General features: G+C 40.6%; 1 protein-coding gene and 2 non-coding genes across 4 annotated transcripts in view; 2 read left to right on the top strand and 1 right to left on the bottom strand.

Annotated features, from left to right (window-relative positions):
• arhgef10 (Rho guanine nucleotide exchange factor (GEF) 10) overlaps positions 1-22,650 on the top strand; it is a 55,804-nt gene that overhangs the window by 2,660 nt on the left and 30,494 nt on the right. Inside the window, exons 2-16 of one of the 2 annotated variants that reach the window (XM_035168202.2) lie at positions 8,078-8,187; positions 12,912-13,295; positions 14,215-14,559; positions 15,780-15,810; positions 16,277-16,365; positions 16,677-16,733; positions 17,294-17,481; positions 18,411-18,527; positions 19,453-19,564; positions 19,867-19,979; positions 20,076-20,153; positions 20,235-20,414; positions 21,365-21,481; positions 21,797-21,889; positions 22,412-22,582. In XM_035168202.2, the coding sequence (XP_035024093.2) occupies positions 8,151-8,187; positions 12,912-13,295; positions 14,215-14,559; positions 15,780-15,810; positions 16,277-16,365; positions 16,677-16,733; positions 17,294-17,481; positions 18,411-18,527; positions 19,453-19,564; positions 19,867-19,979; positions 20,076-20,153; positions 20,235-20,414; positions 21,365-21,481; positions 21,797-21,889; positions 22,412-22,582 (2,112 nt within the window). In that variant the 5' untranslated portion in view covers positions 8,078-8,150. The remainder of the gene's footprint in view (positions 1-8,077; positions 8,188-12,911; positions 13,296-14,214; positions 14,560-15,779; positions 15,811-16,276; positions 16,366-16,676; positions 16,734-17,293; positions 17,482-18,410; positions 18,528-19,452; positions 19,565-19,866; positions 19,980-20,075; positions 20,154-20,234; positions 20,415-21,364; positions 21,482-21,796; positions 21,890-22,411; positions 22,583-22,650) is intronic. The other variant, XM_035168203.2, reaches the window with a different exon arrangement.
• trnai-aau lies at positions 8,284-8,357 on the top strand. The gene has a single exon. It is a non-coding gene; the product is annotated as a tRNA-Ile (tRNA).
• On the bottom strand, positions 10,983-11,055 carry trnaf-gaa. The gene has a single exon. It is a non-coding gene; the product is annotated as a tRNA-Phe (tRNA).

The following is a 22,650-nucleotide window of genomic DNA, read 5'->3' as shown; positions in this document are numbered from 1 at the left end:
GTAATCTGAATGAGTTGCTCTGTTCATCTTAAAATTCCTTCAGAGCTTAAATCTCGCCAGTCAACAAAAGCTCTTTGGAGCGGGCCGCTTATCCACTCCTCACCAAACACTATGTAGTGTTCTTCTGCTGACACGTTGGGCTCTCAAAGCTTTGGTGTGGCTCAGTGGGTGGGTGGAGACCAGTTAGGAGTGACAGCCAAGACTGCGGCTGCCTCTGTTTTTAAATGGACACCACATTTAAAATATTATGCTGCCCCAGTCTTTCATTTCGTCCTGTGAGTCCCAAACAGACCCGTTTCACTAGTTTGTCTCTTTAACTGAAAACAGACGCTGCCTCACAAGCTAAGGTCAGTGTAAAGATAACTGTCATGTAAAAATGTCATACGGCTTTCATATGTTGTGTGATGCATCATAACCACCATACCACTTAAGCCCTTTTCACCCAATTTTGCGGACATTTTCTGGAGTTCATGTCTGTTTTACCTTTTACTTGAAGAACGCGGAAGGAGATTGTCTGGGTCAGATGCGTTCACAACTACAGGAAAATGTAAATTCCTGTTGACATCATGACAAATCATGTGTTTTTGCTGACAGCACATCAAAAATGGCATTGGGCCTTTGCCAAAAGCTCTCGAATCCCGTTGTCTTTCCAAGTTGACGTCTTTGTCGATGTTTTTATATGTCTCTTTTTCATCTTGAGATATTTATTTTTTTCAGTTTTGCGTCCATCACATGTTAGAAACATCATCACTTGCTGCTATATTCTCAAGTGGGCTAACTCAGACATTTCCCGGACATTTTACGAGGAGGCCTGCAGGACAATTTCCGGAAAATGACATTTGACTTCAAACATAACATTTCAGGAATATATCCAGACTTAAGAACATTTCTGAGAACAGCTGTACTGTGATGGATGAAACCATGTATGTCGCTTAGCATTTACCACATTTGGCTTATAAACATGGCTTTTTTACTTGTGGCTAACGTGCAGTACCCTCACATGTCAAATGGATCACACCTCTCACATCAGATAAAACACTGCAGACCTTCTGACCTGCTTATTTAAATTTATTTTCTAAAATCCACACCCATCAGACCCATAATTATAACTGCTCCCTGATAGCCAATACTAGACTCATCGTCTGCTTTTCTAGCTTGGTTGATTGTTCAGTGTGTTCGCTGAGGGCAGGTTATGTTACGCTGAGTAGGGGGATTTGGTGCATGAGACAAGTTTTGCTGCCATAAGAACAAAAGTAGAGGTATGTATGAGGGAGATTGTTTGCTAATCTGTGATTGATTGTGATATCTGTGTCTCGGAATATGCTTCCAGTTTGACTTTTGCTGATCCTAAAAGTAATGCCTGGAGTCAGGATTCTCAGATTTAATAGTCAACTATCTTGTGCCTGTTTGTTAGCGTCCCCACCCCTTTTGAGGTCAGGGAGGGTGGGTGAAGTGTGGTATGTTGTCAAGGCGGTTTGGCCCAGATACTGTGATATTGTGAAGGTTGCTGTGTTGATCTTATATGAACTGCAGAGCTTTTTGAGTTGATATACAGTAGGGGTGTAAAAATTATGGTTCGGTACGTACCTCGTTTTTGAGGTCACGGTTCGGTACGTTTAGTAATAGTAAAATAAATATGTATTAAGGTGCAGCATGTAGAAAATTAACTATACTTAAACTGCTCAGTTATTGTATTGATGTATGATAATCATTATTAAATATATGTATTTTCATCTTTTTTTTAAACTTTTTTTATTTGCAAGCAGCAGATTTAATGCCGCAGGGAGCTGGGTTTGCACGGAGCTCGTTTTTTCCTTGTCCCACCAATGTTAGTGGGACATCAATCTGGTGATGCCATTTCAAATGAGTTGGCATATTCGATGTGCTAACAGCTACATATCCGATCGCAGTTACGCAATGTCGGCTTTTGTTCTATCCACTCGTCTTTGTCCGTCGTCATTATAGTGGCTGTGAAACTGAAATGTTCCCACACAGTAGATTTAAATGATGAGGAAGGGTCTTCACACTCCTGTTTGTCTGCAGTCGCTATGACCACTAGCCTACAGCACATTCGGTCCTTGGCTAAAGCTGTCACTTCGAATCTGTGATTCATACATACATAAATAAGTTTTGCACGTGAACTCACTGCATTCATACACGTGTGTACCGAACCGAAAAGCCCGTACCGGAAATATTTGGTTTGGATACATGTACCATTACACCCCTATTATCCAGGGTACAGGCTGTGCTACCTGGCAGAGTAGATGTATGTCAAATTGTCACGACAAGGAACCAAGAGCAATGTGTTTTTTTAAAGTTATTTCGCTCAGATACTCTGAGTGTGTTTTACTCATGCCAAGGATAGGGGTTAGATTTCTGTATGTTACGCAATACATAATGATGTGATAGTGGAACAATCAGCGTTAATGCTATTATTTTTCAACTCGTTCCTGCTGATTATGAAGAGACTAGAACGAGGTACCTTTTCTCCTTTTTAGTATGCAGCAGGGCACTGCCCTGTCATTCCCTGAACCTCCCCACAAATACATTACAGCACATTGTTAAGCCTGTCCGTCCACTCTTTGTAAGCCTGGGATATGCTGTTTTCAGTCGATGCCTGATTACTGTAAGCCTGGTGGAAGGAGAAGATTTGGACACACCGCTCACTACGAGAGTCAGCCAAAGAACTCAGAAGCCAAAGACAGACGCTCACAGCAGACTACAAGTCTCTCTCTCTCTCCCTCTCTTTCACCACACTTTCCTCCAGGCTTTTGTTTATGGCTTTCAGCCCGTGTGTGGAATTCCGCTTTAAGTATGCTACAGAAAACTCTCCAGGAGAATCGAAAGCCCTTATCAAACCAGGGTGTTTAGCACAAAAATGTGTGAGCAACTCACACAATTCCTTTCTTACAAATTGCTGCTTGCCGTAAAAAGGAAATGCGGATCAGTATTGTTAGAATTTTCTTTTTTCTTTTTTACTCGGATGAAAACCTCTGATTTAATGTATGGACAAATATTAACATTCTCTCTTGGTGTCATATGCTGTCCCACTCTCTCTGCAAATTCCACCATTCCTTGATTTTCTTTTTGTATTTAGATCTGTTGTAAAGCACTTTGATGTCCGTATTGAAAGTGCTTACAAATAAAGTTATTATTATGATTATTGATTTTCTATTTATTTAGATGATGTAATCATTTGTGGATTATTATGTATTTAGAGAAAAATTATGTTGCTCTGGCATCGTTAAAAACGTTTAAAGGATACTAAAAATACAATGAACCATAATAAACAAATACTCCTATTGCTGTATGTGGGACATGCTTTTTTCATATACGTGGAAGTCTCAAGAATCTTGCGGTTAACATTTAAGGCCCACGACTGAACCTAGGTAGCAGTTTATACTCCACACCATGGAGCACCATACATACTGTATGTACTATACATACTGTCAACATGGTTCTGATCTTGTCATTGTCTGTTCTGTCACATTGGTTATTAAGAATACACAGGTGAGCAAATTGTCTGCATTACACCGGCATGCCCAGATGACTGTTTTCCTGTTTGCTGAGCACAGCTCAGCCTTTCCAGCGTGTAATGACATGCTCAGCTGAGTCTGACATCAACAGCAGAGCTGATTTTACCTCTCTGGTGTCTTCTGCTTCACCCTTTATCATTGCTCTCAGATTAGACTGTAATCCAGAACCTTTTTATTAAAACACTGTGCAGATAAGCAGAGATATCATAAGTGAAGTATGTAGAATGTTTTCTGCGAGGATTCACAAGACTTTTTCGGAAGTGAACTCTGGAAAATATGCGTGAAGTTGGGTCAGGACAGTGACCTTTCACATAGAGATGGATACTTTATTGATCCCTGGGAAATTTAGGATTATATGAAGAAAGCAGTTGAAGATTGTCCTGGTGAGATCTGTTAACAGCAACAGGAAACTCAATCACCATTCAGACGTGAACTCTGGTGCCTGAGTTGAGCATGCAATGGACAGGACATATATGTTCCAAACGAGTTTCTTACCGTCCTTGCAACTTGGCAAAACCTCTCTTGAATCTCTTTCTCCTCCAAGTTGAAATCTTTGTCGACATTTTCTGCGTGTATGGCACCTCTTTTTCATCCTGACATATTTTTATCCTCTCAGTTTTGCGGCCGTCGTGTGTTAGAGAAGTCAACAACTCGCACACCCGCTTGTGAATTTTCCTGCTGTATTCTCACATGAGCTCACTTGGACTTTTTCCAGACATTTTAAGAGGGGGCTGGCAAGAAAAGCAACAGACTTAGACATTTACGTTCTCACATACAGCCTCCTTCAGGAAAATGTTCGGACTTCAGTGCATGTCTAAAATCCGCAGTACTGACTCACATTTCTTTCCATAGTGATCACAATTAACAGCGCTGCAATACAGACAGGTTGCTACAAATGTAGGGAGTGCTTTTGCTGAGCTGGTCACCTCCATGGGGTGAGCCAGATGCTTGTAAGGTTGCACACCACACCTGAAGTCATACCACACCTTGCAGGGTGTAATTTGTGCAAAGGTGCATTTTGTTTAGTTTTCTCCAACTAGTAAGTAAAAAGACAAAATCAGACTAATTACATGAGCAGGGAGGATTGGAGGAATTTGCAGACTGGTTTCAGAGCAAAGGTGAAAAAGGCCATTGTTGCCTCTCAATCAAACCCCTGAGACAGCTCCTCTAAGGAGACAATATATTGAATCATGTTGGCTGATCACATATTAAAACTTTTACTTTTATTGGACAATGTGGTTCCTCTCCTTTGCACCTCAGTGTCAAGAGACGCATACCTGAGTTTTTTCTCCTTTTATTTTCCCTCCCTCCCTCCCTTCCTTCCTTCCTGTCCCTGCTGTCATAGACCTTGAAGAGTGCATTAGAAGGAAGAGATGAGTCACTCTCCAAAGCTCCTGTCAGGACACGGCTCTTAATTGTTCCTACTCCAAAATGTGCTGGTCAGTTTACAGCCATGTTTGTCACGTGATTCCATTTTTCTCACACAAAAGATAACTTTTCTCAGAGGATGCAGAATACAACCTAATGAAGGCATCATCATCAGTCGTACTATATAACAGTGTAGCTGCTTTTGTTCGTCTCTGTTGTATTGTTATTTCTCCTCAGGCTATGCATACTCCACCTGCCTCTGTTAGCGCTAGCATTATCTGTCAGCCACACTGTATTCAGCAGACACTGGCCCTGTGTGTTCACATCCACTGCTCTGGCCTTGTGCCCTGTGAATAGGGTGGAGGACAAAGAAGCAAAGGATTTCACATTATTTGTAGACAAAACAAGCTTTGAGACCGAGTCATCCTCTGGCTCTTGTTTGCTGCGACACTGTTGTGTACGTTTTTTCTTAGTGAGAAGTACACTGTTGTAAACTTATGTTGTGGTTTGTGTTGAACTATTGAGATTGCATAGAATATGGGACACGCATGCCACAACAATGGCTGCTTTTTTGCTGCAGCATGATGTCACGACTCTGTCATCTGTTCGTGTGGATACCAGCAGGCTGAAGAAGTCTGGAAATAGCACAGTTTTTTTTCTAGAGTAGGCCTGTGACAGAAACTGTCACCTCTGGATACGAATTGTACATCTTCAAACAAAGGGTGTGCTGCAGAGGAATGTTGTGTCTCTCATGCCCCTGCAGGTCCAAAGGACTCTCCTGCCACTACATGCTAATGACATTTCCCTGGGCCTGTATGTTTTCCATCAAGTCTGCTGCCTAAATTAATTTGAAAACTCTGGTACTGAGACGGGCAGGAACGGAGATGTTTGGAAACAATGATGTAGACACTCACAACTGCTTGCTGATTAGGTCTTTTCTCACCCTGTTGTCTTTGCTAACAGCTGTTGTACAGTTAAATTCTGTATTTTACAATGATACAACTGCTTGCCTGCACAATTCTTGTGCACACCGGCCTTACCAATGTCCGTGAGTTGTTATGTAGTATGTGTTTTCAGGCGTGTTATTATAGACGGGGATTAAATATGTTACAGAGCCAAAACACTCATGTGGACAGAGATTGTTTTAGTTTGGAATTTTTTTTTAAAAATGGGAACGTGGTAGTATGAATGTAGCCTTAGTCATGTCCTTTTTTGCTACCTGGGGTGACCTACAGGTATGATAATGTTCTTGCTGGGCGATAAAACAATAAAGACAATTATCGCGATATAACTTTTCTTTGATAGAAATAAAAGACATCGAGTGTAGGAGGGAACAGCAGCACACGTGCTTATGTTTGGGCTCATGGATAGAGGTGGACGACTCTGCATCGATACACTGACAGAACATAATCGATTCATGTTTTCTGCTATGTTCATTGTTTTAGCAGTTTTCCAACACTGAATAATTATAACCAGCGCTGCTTTAGGATCAGGACAGACGCACATCAAAGGTCCGGTCATCCTGTGTCTCTGTCGGAGTCTGTTTCCTCCTCACTCCCCCTCTGACCTGCACTCACTTTACACTTTAACAATAAACACCATCCTCCTCAGAAGTTATTTTACTTTGTGTTTGTTTGATTTGCTCTAGAGTTTATGAGACACATGTTTAAACCTGCTACACAACACAAGACGTAACGTGACGCGCACAGTCAGGACATCAGAGTTAAAGTGACCAGAACGATCCGAGGTCATGATCTGACACCATCAATTAATAACTAAATACATGTGATTATCTGTTTGTTTGTGAAGAGGGACAGAAACGATCATACACACACACACACACACACACACACACACACACACACACACACACACACACACACACACACACACTCCTGCATACAGAAGTTCTTCCCGCAGATTATGACACAATGCTGTGTTTTAACTTCATTGTTGCAGAAGAAGTGCTACCTTGTTTTTATAAAGATCATTTCTACGTGTGAGTGATTAGAAAACATAAGAGGAGCAGAATGACTTGTTGACCTGCGCAGAGTAATGTGCCTCAGTGCAGTGGCGCTGATTTGATTTATATCGTGATATATATCGATATCGACTGATATGCATACAAATTATCGTGATAAGATTTATCCATATCGCCCATCCCAATGTTCTTGGCTTTAAGTTTACATTTACATAGATTTCTTGGCCTATTTTATCTTTTCGATAGTCAAGCATAACAATGGATTTTTTTCCTGGGCTTGAATAAAAACACTGTTAAGTGCGAGAAGTAGTGTTTGCATTGAGCTGTGTTTGTTGTCTAATCTTAATTGGATTGTATTTTATCTCTTATTTTGGAAAAAGTGATACTAAGGCTTATGCCCTATTAAAGAAAATGGGAAAAAACGCCTGGACCCACCCATTTATCGGAGTCACTCCAAAAATGAGGGTCATGCACAAATGCTCCACAAAATTTAATGGAAATAACTTATATTTAAATAACTTCCTTAACAAAGGTGGTACTTGTGGGAAACTAATTGATTTCACATCTCTGGTAATTTTTTTAATTTTTGATAAAGGCAGACTTTCATAAACTAATAGAGAAATCTATGTTTACTGTTGACTTTCACAATGAACAAAAGTAAAAAACTGAGCATGAAGCTGCTTTGAATACCAACAGAATAGCTACAGAAACCCCTCCCCACTGCCTTTATTTCTCATAGTGGTTACTCCACAGGGTATGACCCATCCATTTTGAAGCTGGCCAAGCCCATTTATACCCATGACATGAGTCACGCCCACAATTAGCAAATGAGAATGTTGTGTACACTTAAACCATGTGCTACTGTCAACAGTCCTCAGGAGCACTTTAAGAGCGTCTTTTGTTTTCATTCATTGTCTGAATTAGCCATGGTACAGATTCTGGTGTTGACACAAAAGGCATCAGACCGTGACCGCAACACAGCCACGCTCCTCTGCTGTGATTAAGTAACATGGAACAACAAGCGCGGTTGGGCTTTCCGAGAGTGGCTAACATATGCCAACCCAGAAATGCCCAACTCATGATGTATGGAAACATTCTTGAGTGCTAACTTAATTTGGAAATACTGTATTTATCAACCCACCTCTTTTGCCTGTTTATGATGTTTGTTCGTTTTTTTTTTTTCTCCCTTTAGGAATGTTTGTCGGCGTAGTTGATACCCTGCATGCAGCTGTCTGAAGAGCTTCGGCACTAGAGGAGCAGCAAGCATGGACGTGGAAGACTTTCCTCCCCCACCTCCTGAAAGTAAAGTCAACAAAGTCACTCATGCTCGTATGACCTTTGCCTCTAACCTCTTAGAGAAAAGTTACGTAGACTCTTAACCTTTGTGGGGAAAAAGTAGGCCGGTTAGCTCAGTTGGTTAGAGCGTGGTGCTAATAACGCCAAGGTCGCGGGTTCGATCCCCGTACTGGCCACAGCTTTTATCTACATACCAGGGAACAGAACAAAGTAAATATAGAGGAACAGATTACACTAAATGTCTGCACTTCAGAGGTAATAATACTTGCACTTCACCAATGAATGGAAATTACAGGGCAAGTAATCGTAGAGGCAGCGAAAACATTAGGTCTTTTTAGTTTATGGAGAGAAACACATAGTGAGACTTTACATTTATGTGGTCAAATAGTTATTTAATTCATTTATTTATAAAAAAAAATGTTTTACTGTGCTTTTAATAAGATGTGACACTGAACTTAAGAAACAGTGATGGACATTATTTACTGTTTTATTTGACAGGACATCCATTTTATTGATTAAATGAGAAAATAATTGGCAGATCATTGGGGAATTCAATTAATCATAAATTGCAGCTCTAATAAGACATTTGGTGATGCTATAGGACTTAGCTCGAGATGTTTGCAGTGTTTGACCGATAGTATCACCTGCTAGTTTCTGTTGGTCATCTCGTAGTCAGATCACTTCCTGGAGGGCTGCTGAAGCTGGACAGTAAGAGTAAACAACACAGATTCCTCTCCTCCGCTCCTGCGCTGCTTTGGAGCGTGTGGGCAGAGGAGCGAGGGAGTAAGGCGGGTAAAATGTGCTGTGCTGCTGTGAATACCAGACAATGTGCCTCAGTATTAGACTGAACACTGCTGCAGCACACACACACACACATCGACACACACACTGACACAGCCTCCGGGGATAGACACAGGCCAGAGAAATGCTTCGTCTCCTGCTGGCCAGTCTAGCTTTGTTGCCAGGGGTGATGCTGGAGCGGGTCGTAACCCAGTGACTCATTTGAGTGGACCATTATATGGCAGTGTGGAGATGAGCCCACGGAACAGAATCCATATTGTGGTTATGAATTGACAATGGGAACCTCAACTAGGCCATGGTTGTGTGGCGTTGTGCGTTCACATGCACTTGCATGTATATCCCTCCATGGTGTTGAGGTCTGCATTCTCACAAGAATAGAAAGATACGAGAAATTCTTCAAAGTGACAACTTTAATTGCAAGTTCAAGACTGGGGTCTGATTTAACATGACGATCCTTTAACTCAAGTAAAAGAACAAATAAAAAGAAAGAATGGTATCTGGCTGTAGGGTCTGTGGACAGTGAATGCACGAATAAGGGAGGTGGTCAAAGTCACTGATGGTGTAGTCGACTATACTAGTCCTATTTGCTGATACATGTAGTGGAGTAAAAGTGAAAAGTACCAAAAAATAAATCTACTTTAGTAAAGTACTGATACATAGAAAATGTATTTACAGTAGTGAAGTAAATGTTACTTCCCACCACTGATGATCATCACATTTGTGGTTATATATACTTGTGTGTTCACATGTGTGTGTGGTTGCACTGTAAGTTCACCATCCCAGCTCAGTCTCTGTAATTAGCTTGCTGGCATTCATACCCGCACAGCAGTCAACTATCAGTGGCCTCATGTGCATGAAGTTGCAGATGCACTATTGAATGGGTGGTTGTGATTCATCATCTGGCCAAATCCAATCAGATCAAGTCCTTCTCTGTTCTGGCACAGTCAAGCGTTTCACATTGACACCACAGAGAGAGAGAGAGAGAGAGAGAGAGGAGGGTGACCTGAGTGCATTTTAGGACATTTATTGACATATGATATATATGCCACAGTCCTCGTATACCACAGTCCACTTTTACGCCGATATTAGCGGGAACACAGTTTTTTTTTTAAAAATGCAGGTAAACCCACAAAAAAAGGGGATTTACTTCTTTCCCATTGCCAATAGAATTGCATTACGTAGTTTTTCCCCATAGCATCATGTTCGATGTTATGAATACACCGAACACTGAGGTGCTCTCTCAACTCTTGCCAAATTAGCGCACTCACTAGGATGTCTCGTTTAGATCACTGCCAAGGAGCAGGAGCCGATTAAAATATGTGCATACTTCAGAGTCGTTTGACGCAGGATTTAATGCTGATTGTATCCACTCCCATTGCAGTCAAAAGCCAAATGTTAGCAGGTATTTTTGATCAATGGAAAAGGAGCTTTAGTTAGTTAACTGTGCCTTATCTCTGTGGCCCACACCATTCATCATTGCACAGATGGAAAAAAGAGATAGCATCTCTGTTTCCCAGTTTTGCCCTTTACACTTGTCTTTTTCTTACACCTTTAGTCATGGGTCCAGATGGACGTGGGGTCAGGCTGCTGACCTGAAACGTTAGTCACAGGCTGTTTCCTCACGCACAACTACTACTGGAACAGCTACCTGTCGGAGCCTGAGGGAGTTGTTCCTGGTGATTTAGAGCCGTGTAAATTGTTGTAAGGATCTTCAAAGTTAGTGGGTTTTTGCTACAGGGAGTTTGTTCTAGATTATATTTACTTACATTCTGGCCTGGAGGCAGAACAGAGCTTGTTGCAACAGTGATAGTGATTCATTTAGTGGTAATTGTGTGCAAAGACACACCATAAATGTCTGAAATTACTAAACTAAGCAGGAAGTTGAAAATTAAACAGATATTGTTTGTTGAAAGCAAAAGTTACTAAATGATAAGGAAAACTTTATGTGGACATTTATCTGCGAGGAAGAAGTGACTGGCGGGGGGAGGGAGAGGTCAAAATGCCGAAACCCGGGATCGAACCAGGGACCTTTAGATCTTCAGTCTAACGCTCTCCCAACTGAGCTATTTCGGCCTGTGTAGTGAGGGGAACTTCATCTCGTGATGCTGTATATCAACTTAGAGTTTTCTGTTTTCTTTGCGAATACATTCAGGATATGAGGCTGTGAGCTAATACAGTCAAGCTGTGGCTACTGATGAAAGTGCTCGCAAAGAATCCATGGTATGCTTGTGTGAGCAAAGCTTAAGCAATGACAGAATATCAGTCCCCAGAAGTTAAACCATCGCTAAACCTTTGACGCCCTATAGGGAAAATCAGCAGCACTCTGGAAGAACTTCAGGGTTTTGTTGGCGGTAATGAATTTCTTCCACTCAGGCTTTTGGGTTGTGGCTCAGTTTATTCTTCTGTTAACCCTGTTTAAACGATCAGCCAACGTTTTCCACAGCGTTGAATCCTGGATCACGGTGCACTTTTTTTCATCTCACCGCAGCACTGAATGAAAACTGAAATACTGTCTTACTCTTCACACATTCAGCTCTAGGGGCTAGAAACATGAAACCAGCTGCTGGGAGTTGAGCCTGTGAATTCCTTATCTTTTGACTCGCTCTTGCTCCTTATCAAGACTTAGAGTTTCTGGGGCGTTCTCTGCTCATCAGATCAGAAATAATGCATAAACTCAGACGGTGCGACTCACTGACGGGAGTAACAGCTCTCTTTCCTGCTGCCCTAATTGCAGTGTGGAAACTGGAAATTCATTTGTTGCTCCCTTCCTGCTTTCTGCCAAGTGAGCGCTCTGATGTGAACGTGACGCCTTTCAGTTCTAACTATAATCTTGTAGCGTGGCTCTACCTTGTTTTTGCTTGAAAGTAGAGCTGTTTCTGTGTAAAACCTTGATGTTAAAATTTCTGTAAGAACACATGCTGCTGTAGTAGACCCCACCCTTAATTATAAGTCTGCATGTGGCTCAGTCCTTTAACGTAGAACAGCCCAAGGACTTGAACAGCCACCCAGATTGTATGTTTTAACAGTGTACTTTTTCTAACATCTCTAAAGTAGTATTGAGTAAAAGTATATTAATGACTCACATCCTGTGCCATGTTTACGCTACTGTCATTCCAGAGTTATGCTCTAATTTGTATCTTCTTCTTTGTACCAAGGCTTTAGCTACTTCACTGTTGCAGGTCAAAAAAGAAGCGCGGACATTAGGCCCTTGTGTTTATAGGGTAACCCTAACCCTCAATTTAGTCAAGCTTCACCAAATTACACACACTCATAGATACCAGTCCCCTAAACATGTCTGTTTTTTCATCAAGATCCATGAACTATTCCCTGGGCAATCTCGTAGCCCATTGTCTATTGTCTGATGATGAACTAACCTCTGGGGGCCAACAGCCAATATTTTGGGGCGTCTTGGCTGTACACTGTCTACAGTCCGAGTCGAATGTATCTCAACACAAACAGCAATACTTTTTGTAGGTGTTTTAGGCTCATACGACATTCTGATTAATCTCTACAGCTTTCTGCATATGAATGTAGATCATTTGAAACGGCGACAGCCGATTTCGTGGAAATAGTTTTTGCTTAATGCTGTTGACAAGCAAACAAACAAACAAACAAACAAACAAATGGAGAGGGGTGAATACAGAGGTTAATATGATGTTTGACTGCTTTAAATAGCCCCCCCCCCCTTCACAATATTTCAGTTGAATATATATGAATCGATTTTTTTCAAAATTCCTGGAAATTTGGTTGAGATAATGTTTATGGATGAAATAGTGAAATAATGGCATTAGTAAATAATTATAATTGCAACATTGTCTGTGTCCTAATATACCCAGGAATGTTAAAGGGATAACTACCTTTGTGGAGATAAATCTCAACCTTCATTGTCGCCTGGTATATAATTATATGCATCCTTTCTCTGTTTCCAGTGTTGGCAGACAGCGTCCCTTTCGCAGACGAAGATGAGGGGGAAGCCTTTGACTTTGATGACAGCGGTGATGATGTCCCTGAGGCTGACCCCCCTCCCCCTTCACCTCCAGCCCCTTCAGCCACCAGCTGCAAGGATCAGAGCCAGGAGAATGTGGTGGCCAGTCACCCTGAGGGCCAGCTCCCCGACCTGGACCCCCCAGCACCTTCCCTCACATCCGACACACCTCCTTTATCAGCAGACGCAACAGTCACCACGGATGAAGCCTCCAAGGCAGGAGGAGGAACAGGAGAAGAAGAGGGGACTGTTGATACAGAGTCAGATTTACCTCCACCCCCACCCCCTCCTCTTCATGACGACACAGAGACAGATCCTGGGACACCAGGTTTGCACCCCAAATGTGTTGATTTTTTAATGTTGCCTGTAGTGGAGTGAAAGTATTTGAGCCCATTTAGTCTTTCCTCAGGGCAGAGACTCGTCCATACAGAAGTAGCTTTTGGACATTGGTTGCCTTTAAATAATGCCTTGAGTGTGTGTGATGTTTCTCGTCCGTGGACACACATTCTCCACATTCTCCTGCCATGTTTTTTGGTACTTTATCTGGCTCATATCCAGCTCCTGCAGCTAAAGTGGTCAGTCTTGCTCTCGTGACACCTTGTATCTCTGGCTGCCTGGTGCAGCAGGTTGTCTGCCTTTTATCACTGAAAGTTGTGACAGCAGCAGCTGCAAACAGTGTTCGGGTCTCTGCATATTCTCACTCGCTTACTAACATGATATCTCATGTCTGCCTTTAGGGAATTTCTTCACATTTTTTACAGTTGACATGTGGACTCAGAGATACATTTCAGTGTTTAAAGGTCAAGTTCACAATGACCTCATATTTTATGAATGCAATATGTCAGGTACACCTGGAGGGACCAACACTGCACTGAAATTATTGTTCTTGCATCAAATTGACAAATTGAAACCAAACTTATCAGAAAAATAACACTTGCACCCACGTCATCTACCTAAAACACCAAAGCAGACATGACCTAATTATGTCATTCAAAAGTTTGGGGGAGGAAATGCGAAACTAAATTTAACCAGATTGAATATAAGCAGGGTAATAAAGACATGAACCTCCAGGTATGATAACATCTTAAGTTTAAGAAAAGGGAAGTACATTAATAATCTACTTAATCACAAGTAAGCTGATCACGTTTTGTGAAATTTTTAAATTTTAAATTTTACTTTGATGCATCTTTGCTCAGTTCCTAAACAATACGTGTAACAAAATATGTTTACTGTATTTCTGTCACCAGGCAGAGAGGGCCAGGATCCATCCATCGACGACCCTCACCATCCCCAGGCCGTCGCTAGGACCTCCTCCCAGAGCAAAGTCAACCCTTACTCAGTCATTGACATCACCCCTCTGCAGCTACAGCAGCTTGAGCATCCGCATGCGCCCTCCTCTTCCACTTCCTCACCTATGGAGCCCAAAGGACGAGAGGAAGAGGCCCAAGATGTCCACACGAGCCCCGTTGGCATCACCTCGGGATACTCAGTCCCAGTGCCTTGTGGCTACGCAACCCCCTCTGGTGTACCACTCCTCACACCAGCGTACACCACACCCGTCATCTTTCGACACATCTCCGTGGATGAAGATGGTAAAGTAGAGGCTAATTCTGCAAAAACCTTTACATACAATTCTGTAGATATGTGGGTTGCCCTAGTGGCCTGGGTACCAGCCATGAACTCTAATGTCCCTGATTTGAAGACAGCCAGTGTCCCTTGTTGCTGTCACTCCACACATCTCCCCCCCTCGTTTCCACTTATCTCTTCACTTTCTTAACACCTAAACAACTTAAATAAACTTGTCTATTCTTTACTTTCAGGACTATTCTCCTAATAGCTCACAGGCTCATAAATGCAGTCTCAGCCACTTTTATTTTGTCCCCTTTTGTCTTTCTCTTGTTTTTCCTAAAGCCTTGCCACAAGGAAGTGGGGCCTAAATTTAGCCCTCCCCAAAGTTCTGTGTCGGCCGTAAGGATTTTCCGGTTTCCCTGAAACCTCATGGTAGCTTGTGTCCAAGCCTGTGGCCTGGCACTGTGAGGAGTCTGATTACACTGTAATTATCTCAACCAGGCCACGTTGAAAAGAGTTTTAAAACAGATAGGTTGGTGTGAAAATGTACAAAATTATTTACATTCGGTGTCCTGTTGGTTAGTAGATGCTCAGCAAGGACATTTTACTTTAGTGATCACGTTTCCTTTGTAAAATTTCTTAGAAATTAATTTAAAATTAGATGCATTTGACAAGTGAAATTCATGAAAGCACATTTTCAGGAATATGTCATAGTGTCTAAGCTTGATTCTTTTAACCACACTGTAGTTGCAGGAGGCAGACACTTATCAGTGACACCTTGTGGTGGCATATGAAAATGTTTTTTCTTACTTCAGGATTCACACGAACGTGAAGTTTAAAATGTCACAGCGTAAAAACAAAGCCGAGTGGAGAGCTGTTTCCAACTTCAGTTGAAACTGTGCTAATTTTGTTTGGTGTTTATAGGCCAAGGAATATATAGTGATGTATATTATACATACAACAACATTTGCAACCTGTATTTACATTTACAACTTTCAAAATACTTCATTGAGCATGTTGGTGGTTTTTATAGTGAAAATAAATCATATAATTTCCCAGATCGGGTTTTGTTTCCTGTGAGTTTCTAAACAATAAATCCAAACCGTTAATAAAAACGGCCTAAATCTCGGAATTACAAACATGCAGTGTGCTGATTACTGAAATAAATGTTTTAAATATTTTTTTGTGTAGAGTTTCTAAAAAGGTTTTCCTTGTGTAATGTTTTCTCTTTTTTCTCCTTCAGTGGTCGGGACTGGAAACACCTCTGGTGACAGGTAAGTGGCAGCTATTAGTATATTTAGTGCAATAACCTAAAATCATGCTACCCTACTCCTCACTTATGGGTTTTAGTTTTTTTGTTAGTTTCAAGGTATTTGTCTGACGTAAGTTAACACAAGGTCAACGGTACAATGATAATGTTGGACTTGTTAAATGTTTTAAAGACATTAAGTAAGAAAAACGAGAAAATATCTTATTATCAAGAATCAATCAAATACATTTGAATAGCAATTAAATAAAATAGGGCTTATCATAAAACAAATCAGAATATTACATAAAATACTATATTCAAGTTAATTTTTTATGTATAGTTATTATAGCTGACTGCTACCGTCATGACATGGAGTAATATCACTATTTATTCAGAATAAAATGCACAGTCTTTTCTTTATTTTCTGATATTCCACTGACATTGAACATGTATATTTGTTTAAGTAAATGTTTGTTTCCATGTTTTTTAAGTGTTTTAATTGAAGAGTATCCACCTATTAGAGAAGAGGATGCTTTGGCGAAATGGGCATCAGATCCTGCCAACACTGCATGGATGGAAAGTAAGCAATGACATGAAGGAAGATGCATGTGTAATCAACCTGGAGAGAATACTGGTTATACTTCTTTTCTGTGCTTGCCTCTGCATAAACTGTGCGTTCCTTCAGTGTGCTATTATTTCTTTTTGCTTTTGACACAGCTGCATTCCCAGACACTTCCTTCCCTGTTATTTTGAGGAAGCAGGCATTTGTGTGTTGTTCTGTCTTTTTAGATCCCCCTCACATTACATCCTGGTAGTAGTGTAACGCAGCTTCGCTATGTGACATAAGAAACTGTGCATTACCTTTTCTGAATGTTTATGTTTGTGGCTCAGATCCAGATGAGGTGATTTATGATGACGTACCCAGAGAGAACTCTGACTCCAACACAGGTATGAAAAATGTCTTACTTTTCACAAATTTAGTTTCATTTTTGCTGCCTGTAGCCAGGAGCCTTTCAGTCGAAGCCTTTCACTTTATATGAAAGTTTCCTATATTTTTTTTTAACTAACATATTTGATACTGGTGGACACTCACTTTTCTGTTGTAACATTGATGATGATGATGAGTATAGTGGTTTATAGTCCAATATGATAGATATTGTTGATCTTACATTTTTGTTGAAGGTGTTAACAACATAACAGGAACACTTTATGGTATAATGCAATTTCGCAAAATGCGGAAATGCGTTTTTTGCACAAATTACTTCATAAAATCGCACATTTCTGCAGATATTGAGGATTATCAGCTTTACAAAATCAATATTTTTCTCATGGCTATTCAATTTGAGTGCAGTACATTATTATTATGTTTATTTCCATAGTTTACATTTATGCCTATCATGTGACAGAATAACCGTATAGTGTTTGGTAGGCCATCATTTACATTAAGATAACAAATTAAACAAAGTATTTCTAAATGCATTTCCTCTGGCTACGCCTTTCTGATACAGACCCGGATGAGATGATCTATGATGACGTGGAGCTTGGAGAGGAGGGCGGCTGCAACAGCTCCCTCGACAATGGATGGAGCTCTAGCGAGTTTGAAAGCTATGACGAGGCCAGCGATGGCGAGGGCCTCCCTGAGAACGGCCTGCCCCACGCCTTCATGAGAGGAAAGCCGCCCCAGAAGAAAACCCATGTGTGTAACAAACTCAATCCTATTTCTCTTTCTGGATCACAGCCAAAAACCAGCTCTGTGTCTGTGTTATTATACTGTTCATCTTTTGGTGGGCGGATGACTGCAGTGGATAAAGAAGGAAATTCATTTTATTTGTAACTAGAATATTTATAGAAGGGATTATATTTTCTCTTGTATCCTCCACATATCCACTTTAACATAGGCTGTCATACTTGTTTCGAATAAAGTTGTAAAAGTTTTTCAGTTGAGCAAATCCTCTTATCCTGCTTGTTCTTCACTTGTGCATAAATTACTTATAGAAACACCATCTATTTGTGTGTTTCATGTGCCATCAAATGTCTACTTGCTTCTGCAGATCTGAGAGAAACCATTCTGACTCCTGGTCAGGTGGCTGCACTTTGTATGTATTGGCTTGTGGTTTTGAGAATTCAACTTATATTTTACCACAGACAGACATTAATAGCAAGAATTTTATCCAATGCCAAATGCCTTAGATATAAGGTGAACATTTCCCCCAGCTAGAATGGTACTCAGCAGAGCACATACCACCAAATTCCACCCGTAAAATGGTGAAAAGTTTCCTATTAATCTGCTCAGTTATTTAGGTGTAATCTTGCTTACAGTCAAACAATGAATAAGGGTAAAAACAACCTCCTTGGCAGACTATCAACTATTTTAATTAGCATTTTTACATTTTATGTGTTGATGTGATGAAAATATATTTATGCATCAATGCAAATGTTGCCTGAATAAAGGGGATGGCACAACCCTCTTTTAGTAAATCTTTATTCATCTGAATAGCCTCAGAATTAAGATATTTGTGGAGGCCAGAGTCAGCAACAAAAGATTAAAGTCAGTTTGCTGTGGAATCTAAGTTGCTGGCTCATTCCAAAACCATAACCAGTAACACTTGCTTTGCTTTTGTTTAGCTCTCTCAAGATCTGACTCGCTTGAAAGAACACTATGAGAAAAAGATGAAAGATCTAATGGCAAATACAGTGGGAACGGTAGAGCTGCAGCAGTTAAAACAGAAACACGAGCAGAAGGTAAACGACCTGAGGCCCACTTCAACCGCCTGTGCTCGACAAAGTAGTCCCAACCCTTTAATCTGAGTCCCGCTAACCCCTCTGGTACATTTGACACTTAGCATGGTACCTTCATACTACTCTGATGTGAATGACTTGTGGTGGTGCTAGTGGTGATGGGTTTGCATACATGTATCTCCTTATGTCTGTTGTTTTGATATTTCCTGTTATATGTTGATGCACTAGAAGTTGTAGAGCTTAGGATATATATTTGAGAAACAGTTGTTAGATTAATATCTAATGCAGTGTCTGTTCTAAACCTGTCTGTTTGGAATGGGTTGTTTGTTTGGCCTGTGGTGATGCTAGTTACAGCTTTGACTGTTGTCGAGTCACTTATGTTGATAAGTCCCAGCCGCTGCTGCTACAGAGCAGAACAGACCTGTTTATTAAAATTGAACGAGTCACATATTCGAATTGCACCAATTTTGACACTGCAACTTCTTGGGCCCTTAACAATAAATATGTTAACTATGAGATTTCTGGAATTTGTAAATAGATTCAGGGAAAACAGAAACACTAGTAATTGAATTGATTTAAGTTGTTCTCAGAGTAGCTTGAAAACTGTAACATAAAGAAAATACGAGTGGCTTCTACAGCATCTCTTACAATGTTAACCTGTCTTAATGTGTGTAACCACTGTGTTTCTTACAGCTGATGTCTCAGTCACTGTCATTCTCTGATCAGCTCTGCTGTATGACACCATCTTCTGTTTACATTCATCCCCGTCTAACACTACTTCTGTCCTGCTTAGCCCGGTCCAGTGGCTTTTTAACCATAGGTTTAGATGAAAACTAAACTTCACCTTGGATTAAAATTCTCACATTCTATTAACATTTTGTGTAATTTTTGCCATATAGATAATATAATGTATATTATCTTATCCAAGATGCAAAAGCTGGTGAAGGCCGCCAAGGAGGGGACCAAAGATGGGCTTGAGAAAACGAAAGCTGCAGTGAAAAAGGGACGCTCTTTCATCAAAACCAAGTCATTCTGTCACGGTATGTGCTTCTTAAAAAGACCACTGCCTCTTCTATTTATCTTAAAGCAACACTATGTAACTTTTACTGAGCAATAGCAGGTGTTCAGGGCGAGGAATGAAAGAGGCACCGTTCTCTCTATTTCAAGTCGATGTATAATCAAACTAATTTGAAGCTGCTATTTTAGGGTTAAGGAGTTGGATAGTGTTGCTTTAAGTCAGTGTTAATGTGAGAGTTTCAGTATTTACTAAAGACTAAGGACTGTCCCTTCAACATGTTTACTTTATTGCAGCTTTTCTTGCTCTGTCTTCTTAATCTTTTAGAGAGGAAGTCAGTGGGTTTTGAAGATGAGGAGTCTGAACTCTTCATCGAAGTGGACTGTTTCAATGTTGAGCCAGTGCTGTGTCTCGCACCAGAAGGTCTTTCTCAGCAACAGGTAATGAACATGCCCTTCTATGTATAGCTTTAATAAATCGAGCTCATTGCTGTGTGAATTAGCTGTTTTAGAAAACCATGTTATTTTCCTCCACAGCTGGTGAGAAGATGTATATTGGGATCTATTTTGGAGAGTGAGAAGAACTATCTTGAAGCATTGAAGAGGATACTGGAGGTATGGGAGAATGGCTGCAGCAAATGCCTAAATCCACTTTGAAGTGTTTGTTATTACAGTGTTCACTGTCTGCTTTATCAGCAATATGAGAAGCCCCTGTCCCAGCTTGAGCCGAGGCTGCTGAGCGACAGGAAACTGAAGATGACTTTCTATCGGGTGCGTGAGATCCTGCAGTGCCACTTCCTGTTCCAGATTGCCCTGGCGAGTCGCGTGGCTGAGTGGGACAGCCTGGAGATGATCGGGGACGTCTTTGTGGCATCGGTAAGCTGTAATTACTAGGCCTTTTTACAAGAATTGCAACACTAAAATAAAAGAAAAAAATGGACTGAAATGCATTCGTATGCAGATCGCCTATCGCCTATGCAGAAGTGTCGTTTGTGTTTTGCGTGGAGAAAAGTTTGTCTTCTGTGATTTATAAACAAAAAAAAAGGAGTCGGACTTTAAACAGTGTAGAGCAAACAGAAGAAAGAGTCTTGGCCTGAATTTCTGCTGTCTTCACCGGAAGCCCCGAAATATTACCCCCAGAGGCTGTTGCCTTGTCAGGCAACAGCCAATGGGCTCTGACCTTGCATTTGTTTGGTTCTTGTTTGGCTGAGCTCATGCTTCTCATCCCATCATTAAAAAAACCACAAAAACATGGAACATTCCCTATAATCTATATGTTCAATAAAATAATATCAAGATATAATCACATTTATAGTTCATTTACAGTTTACTTAGATAGACAGAAGCTGAATGCACACAGTTTTTTTTATTTAAAATCTATCTACTAAATAAACAGGGAGTCAGCTTGACTGTTAAAATTATGTAAATATGTTTTTTTTCAACAATGTGATCCAGTTATTTTAACCATAGTCAACAGAAACAAAATCAATGAAAATGAAAAGGCTCAACCTCAGCGATGACCTAAAGATCATAAAGGTACTGAATTATGCATCACCCCTCGACGTGCACCAAGGTGTAAGGGCTCTACCATGCTATTCACAGTTTTTACATGTATTCAACCAGAGCAAATCATGGTATGAGTAGAACTCTGCTTGTGGTTAAAATGCTTTTTAAGTCACACAACAGCGATCATATCCATAGAAATCTCAATCTAAACTTCCAGATCTTGACAATGAAATCCATCTTCAACAGGAACACCAGAAATATATTTGAGATTCCTGGTGTCCCTCAGATCCAAGTCATAAAATCTGTGTCTTTCTCAACAGTTCTCAAAGTCTATGGTGCTTGACGCCTACAGCGAGTATGTGAACAACTTCAGCAATGCAATGGCGGTGGTGAGGAAGACGTGCGCAGCCAAACCTGGCTTCTTGGAGTTCCTCAAGGTTTGACAGCAACACTGAAATGCAAAGTGTTAAACTCAGAATAGCATTTTATTATAATTGTGTTAAATAATGTTCTCTCAAAGGGATCTTTTTTTTCTTCTTTTTTTTCAGAAAATCATGCACATATTAATTCTCTGTTTATCTTTTTTGATTTTTGTAAATTTAGTGGAAAGCACAAATAAAACAAAAAACTGAAGCCTCTATTTTAACAAGCTTTTTACTACAACTATGTTCATGCATTGTAGTCCTACTCCTTTTAAAATCAGTTTGACTGGTTCCTCACTACACTGCAGTAACCAATATTCTCACCTGCAGCATCGTCAGGAGACCAGCAGTGACAGAATGACTTTGTATGGCCTGATGATGAAACCTATCCAGAGGTTTCCACAGTTCATTTTACTCCTTCAGGTACAATGGAGTCTTGTTTTTAGCTCCTTGTGTAATATGTACATTCACCAGCAGGGGGAGGACTTTGCACATATGTCAAGGCACTGGGTTTTTCAAAGTGCTATAACTCAAGGTGCGCTCTAAAGGGAAATGGATTCATCAGATCTCTTTAAATCCCTTTATTTATTTGTTTATTTCACTGATATATTTAATTTGCCTGTGTGTCTTGAAGAAAACATCATACAACATATGACACACTGAGTTTCTTGCTTTTAAAAAAAGTATATATATGTTTAACAGTACATGCTATAAATGCCAATCAGAATAGCTTGTGTGTTCATGATAATAGGAGTTGAAATATACATTAATTCTGTTATCAAATCCTGTGCTTTGTGAGTGTAGAAAAACAGACGAGAAGGAGAGAGGAGCAAATGCTGTTGGATGCAGATTTAGGCAGAGTTTTTATTAGATTATTGACAATTAATGAGCAATTGTCCTAACGGCAGACTAATGTGTAGCTTCTAACATGTGCCTCCTCATCAGGACATGCTGAAGAACACACCGGTGGGCCATGCGGACCGTCTGGCCCTTCAGATGGCGCTGACCGAACTGGAGACGCTGGCGGAGAAGCTCAATGAGAAGAAGAGGGAAGCTGATCAGCGTTGTGAGATCCGCCACATTGCAAAGGCCATGAACGAGCGCTACCTCAACAAGGTCTGTCCGTTCCTCTTGTGTGCTGGCATGTGTTTTGTAGTTTGAATTGTATGAGACTGAGATTACAT

This window comes from Hippoglossus stenolepis, chromosome 10 (genome assembly GCF_022539355.2).
Source record: "Hippoglossus stenolepis isolate QCI-W04-F060 chromosome 10, HSTE1.2, whole genome shotgun sequence".
Classification (NCBI taxonomy): Eukaryota; Metazoa; Chordata; class Actinopteri; order Pleuronectiformes; family Pleuronectidae; genus Hippoglossus; species Hippoglossus stenolepis.
This window is presented reverse-complemented; position numbering and strand designations above follow the sequence as displayed.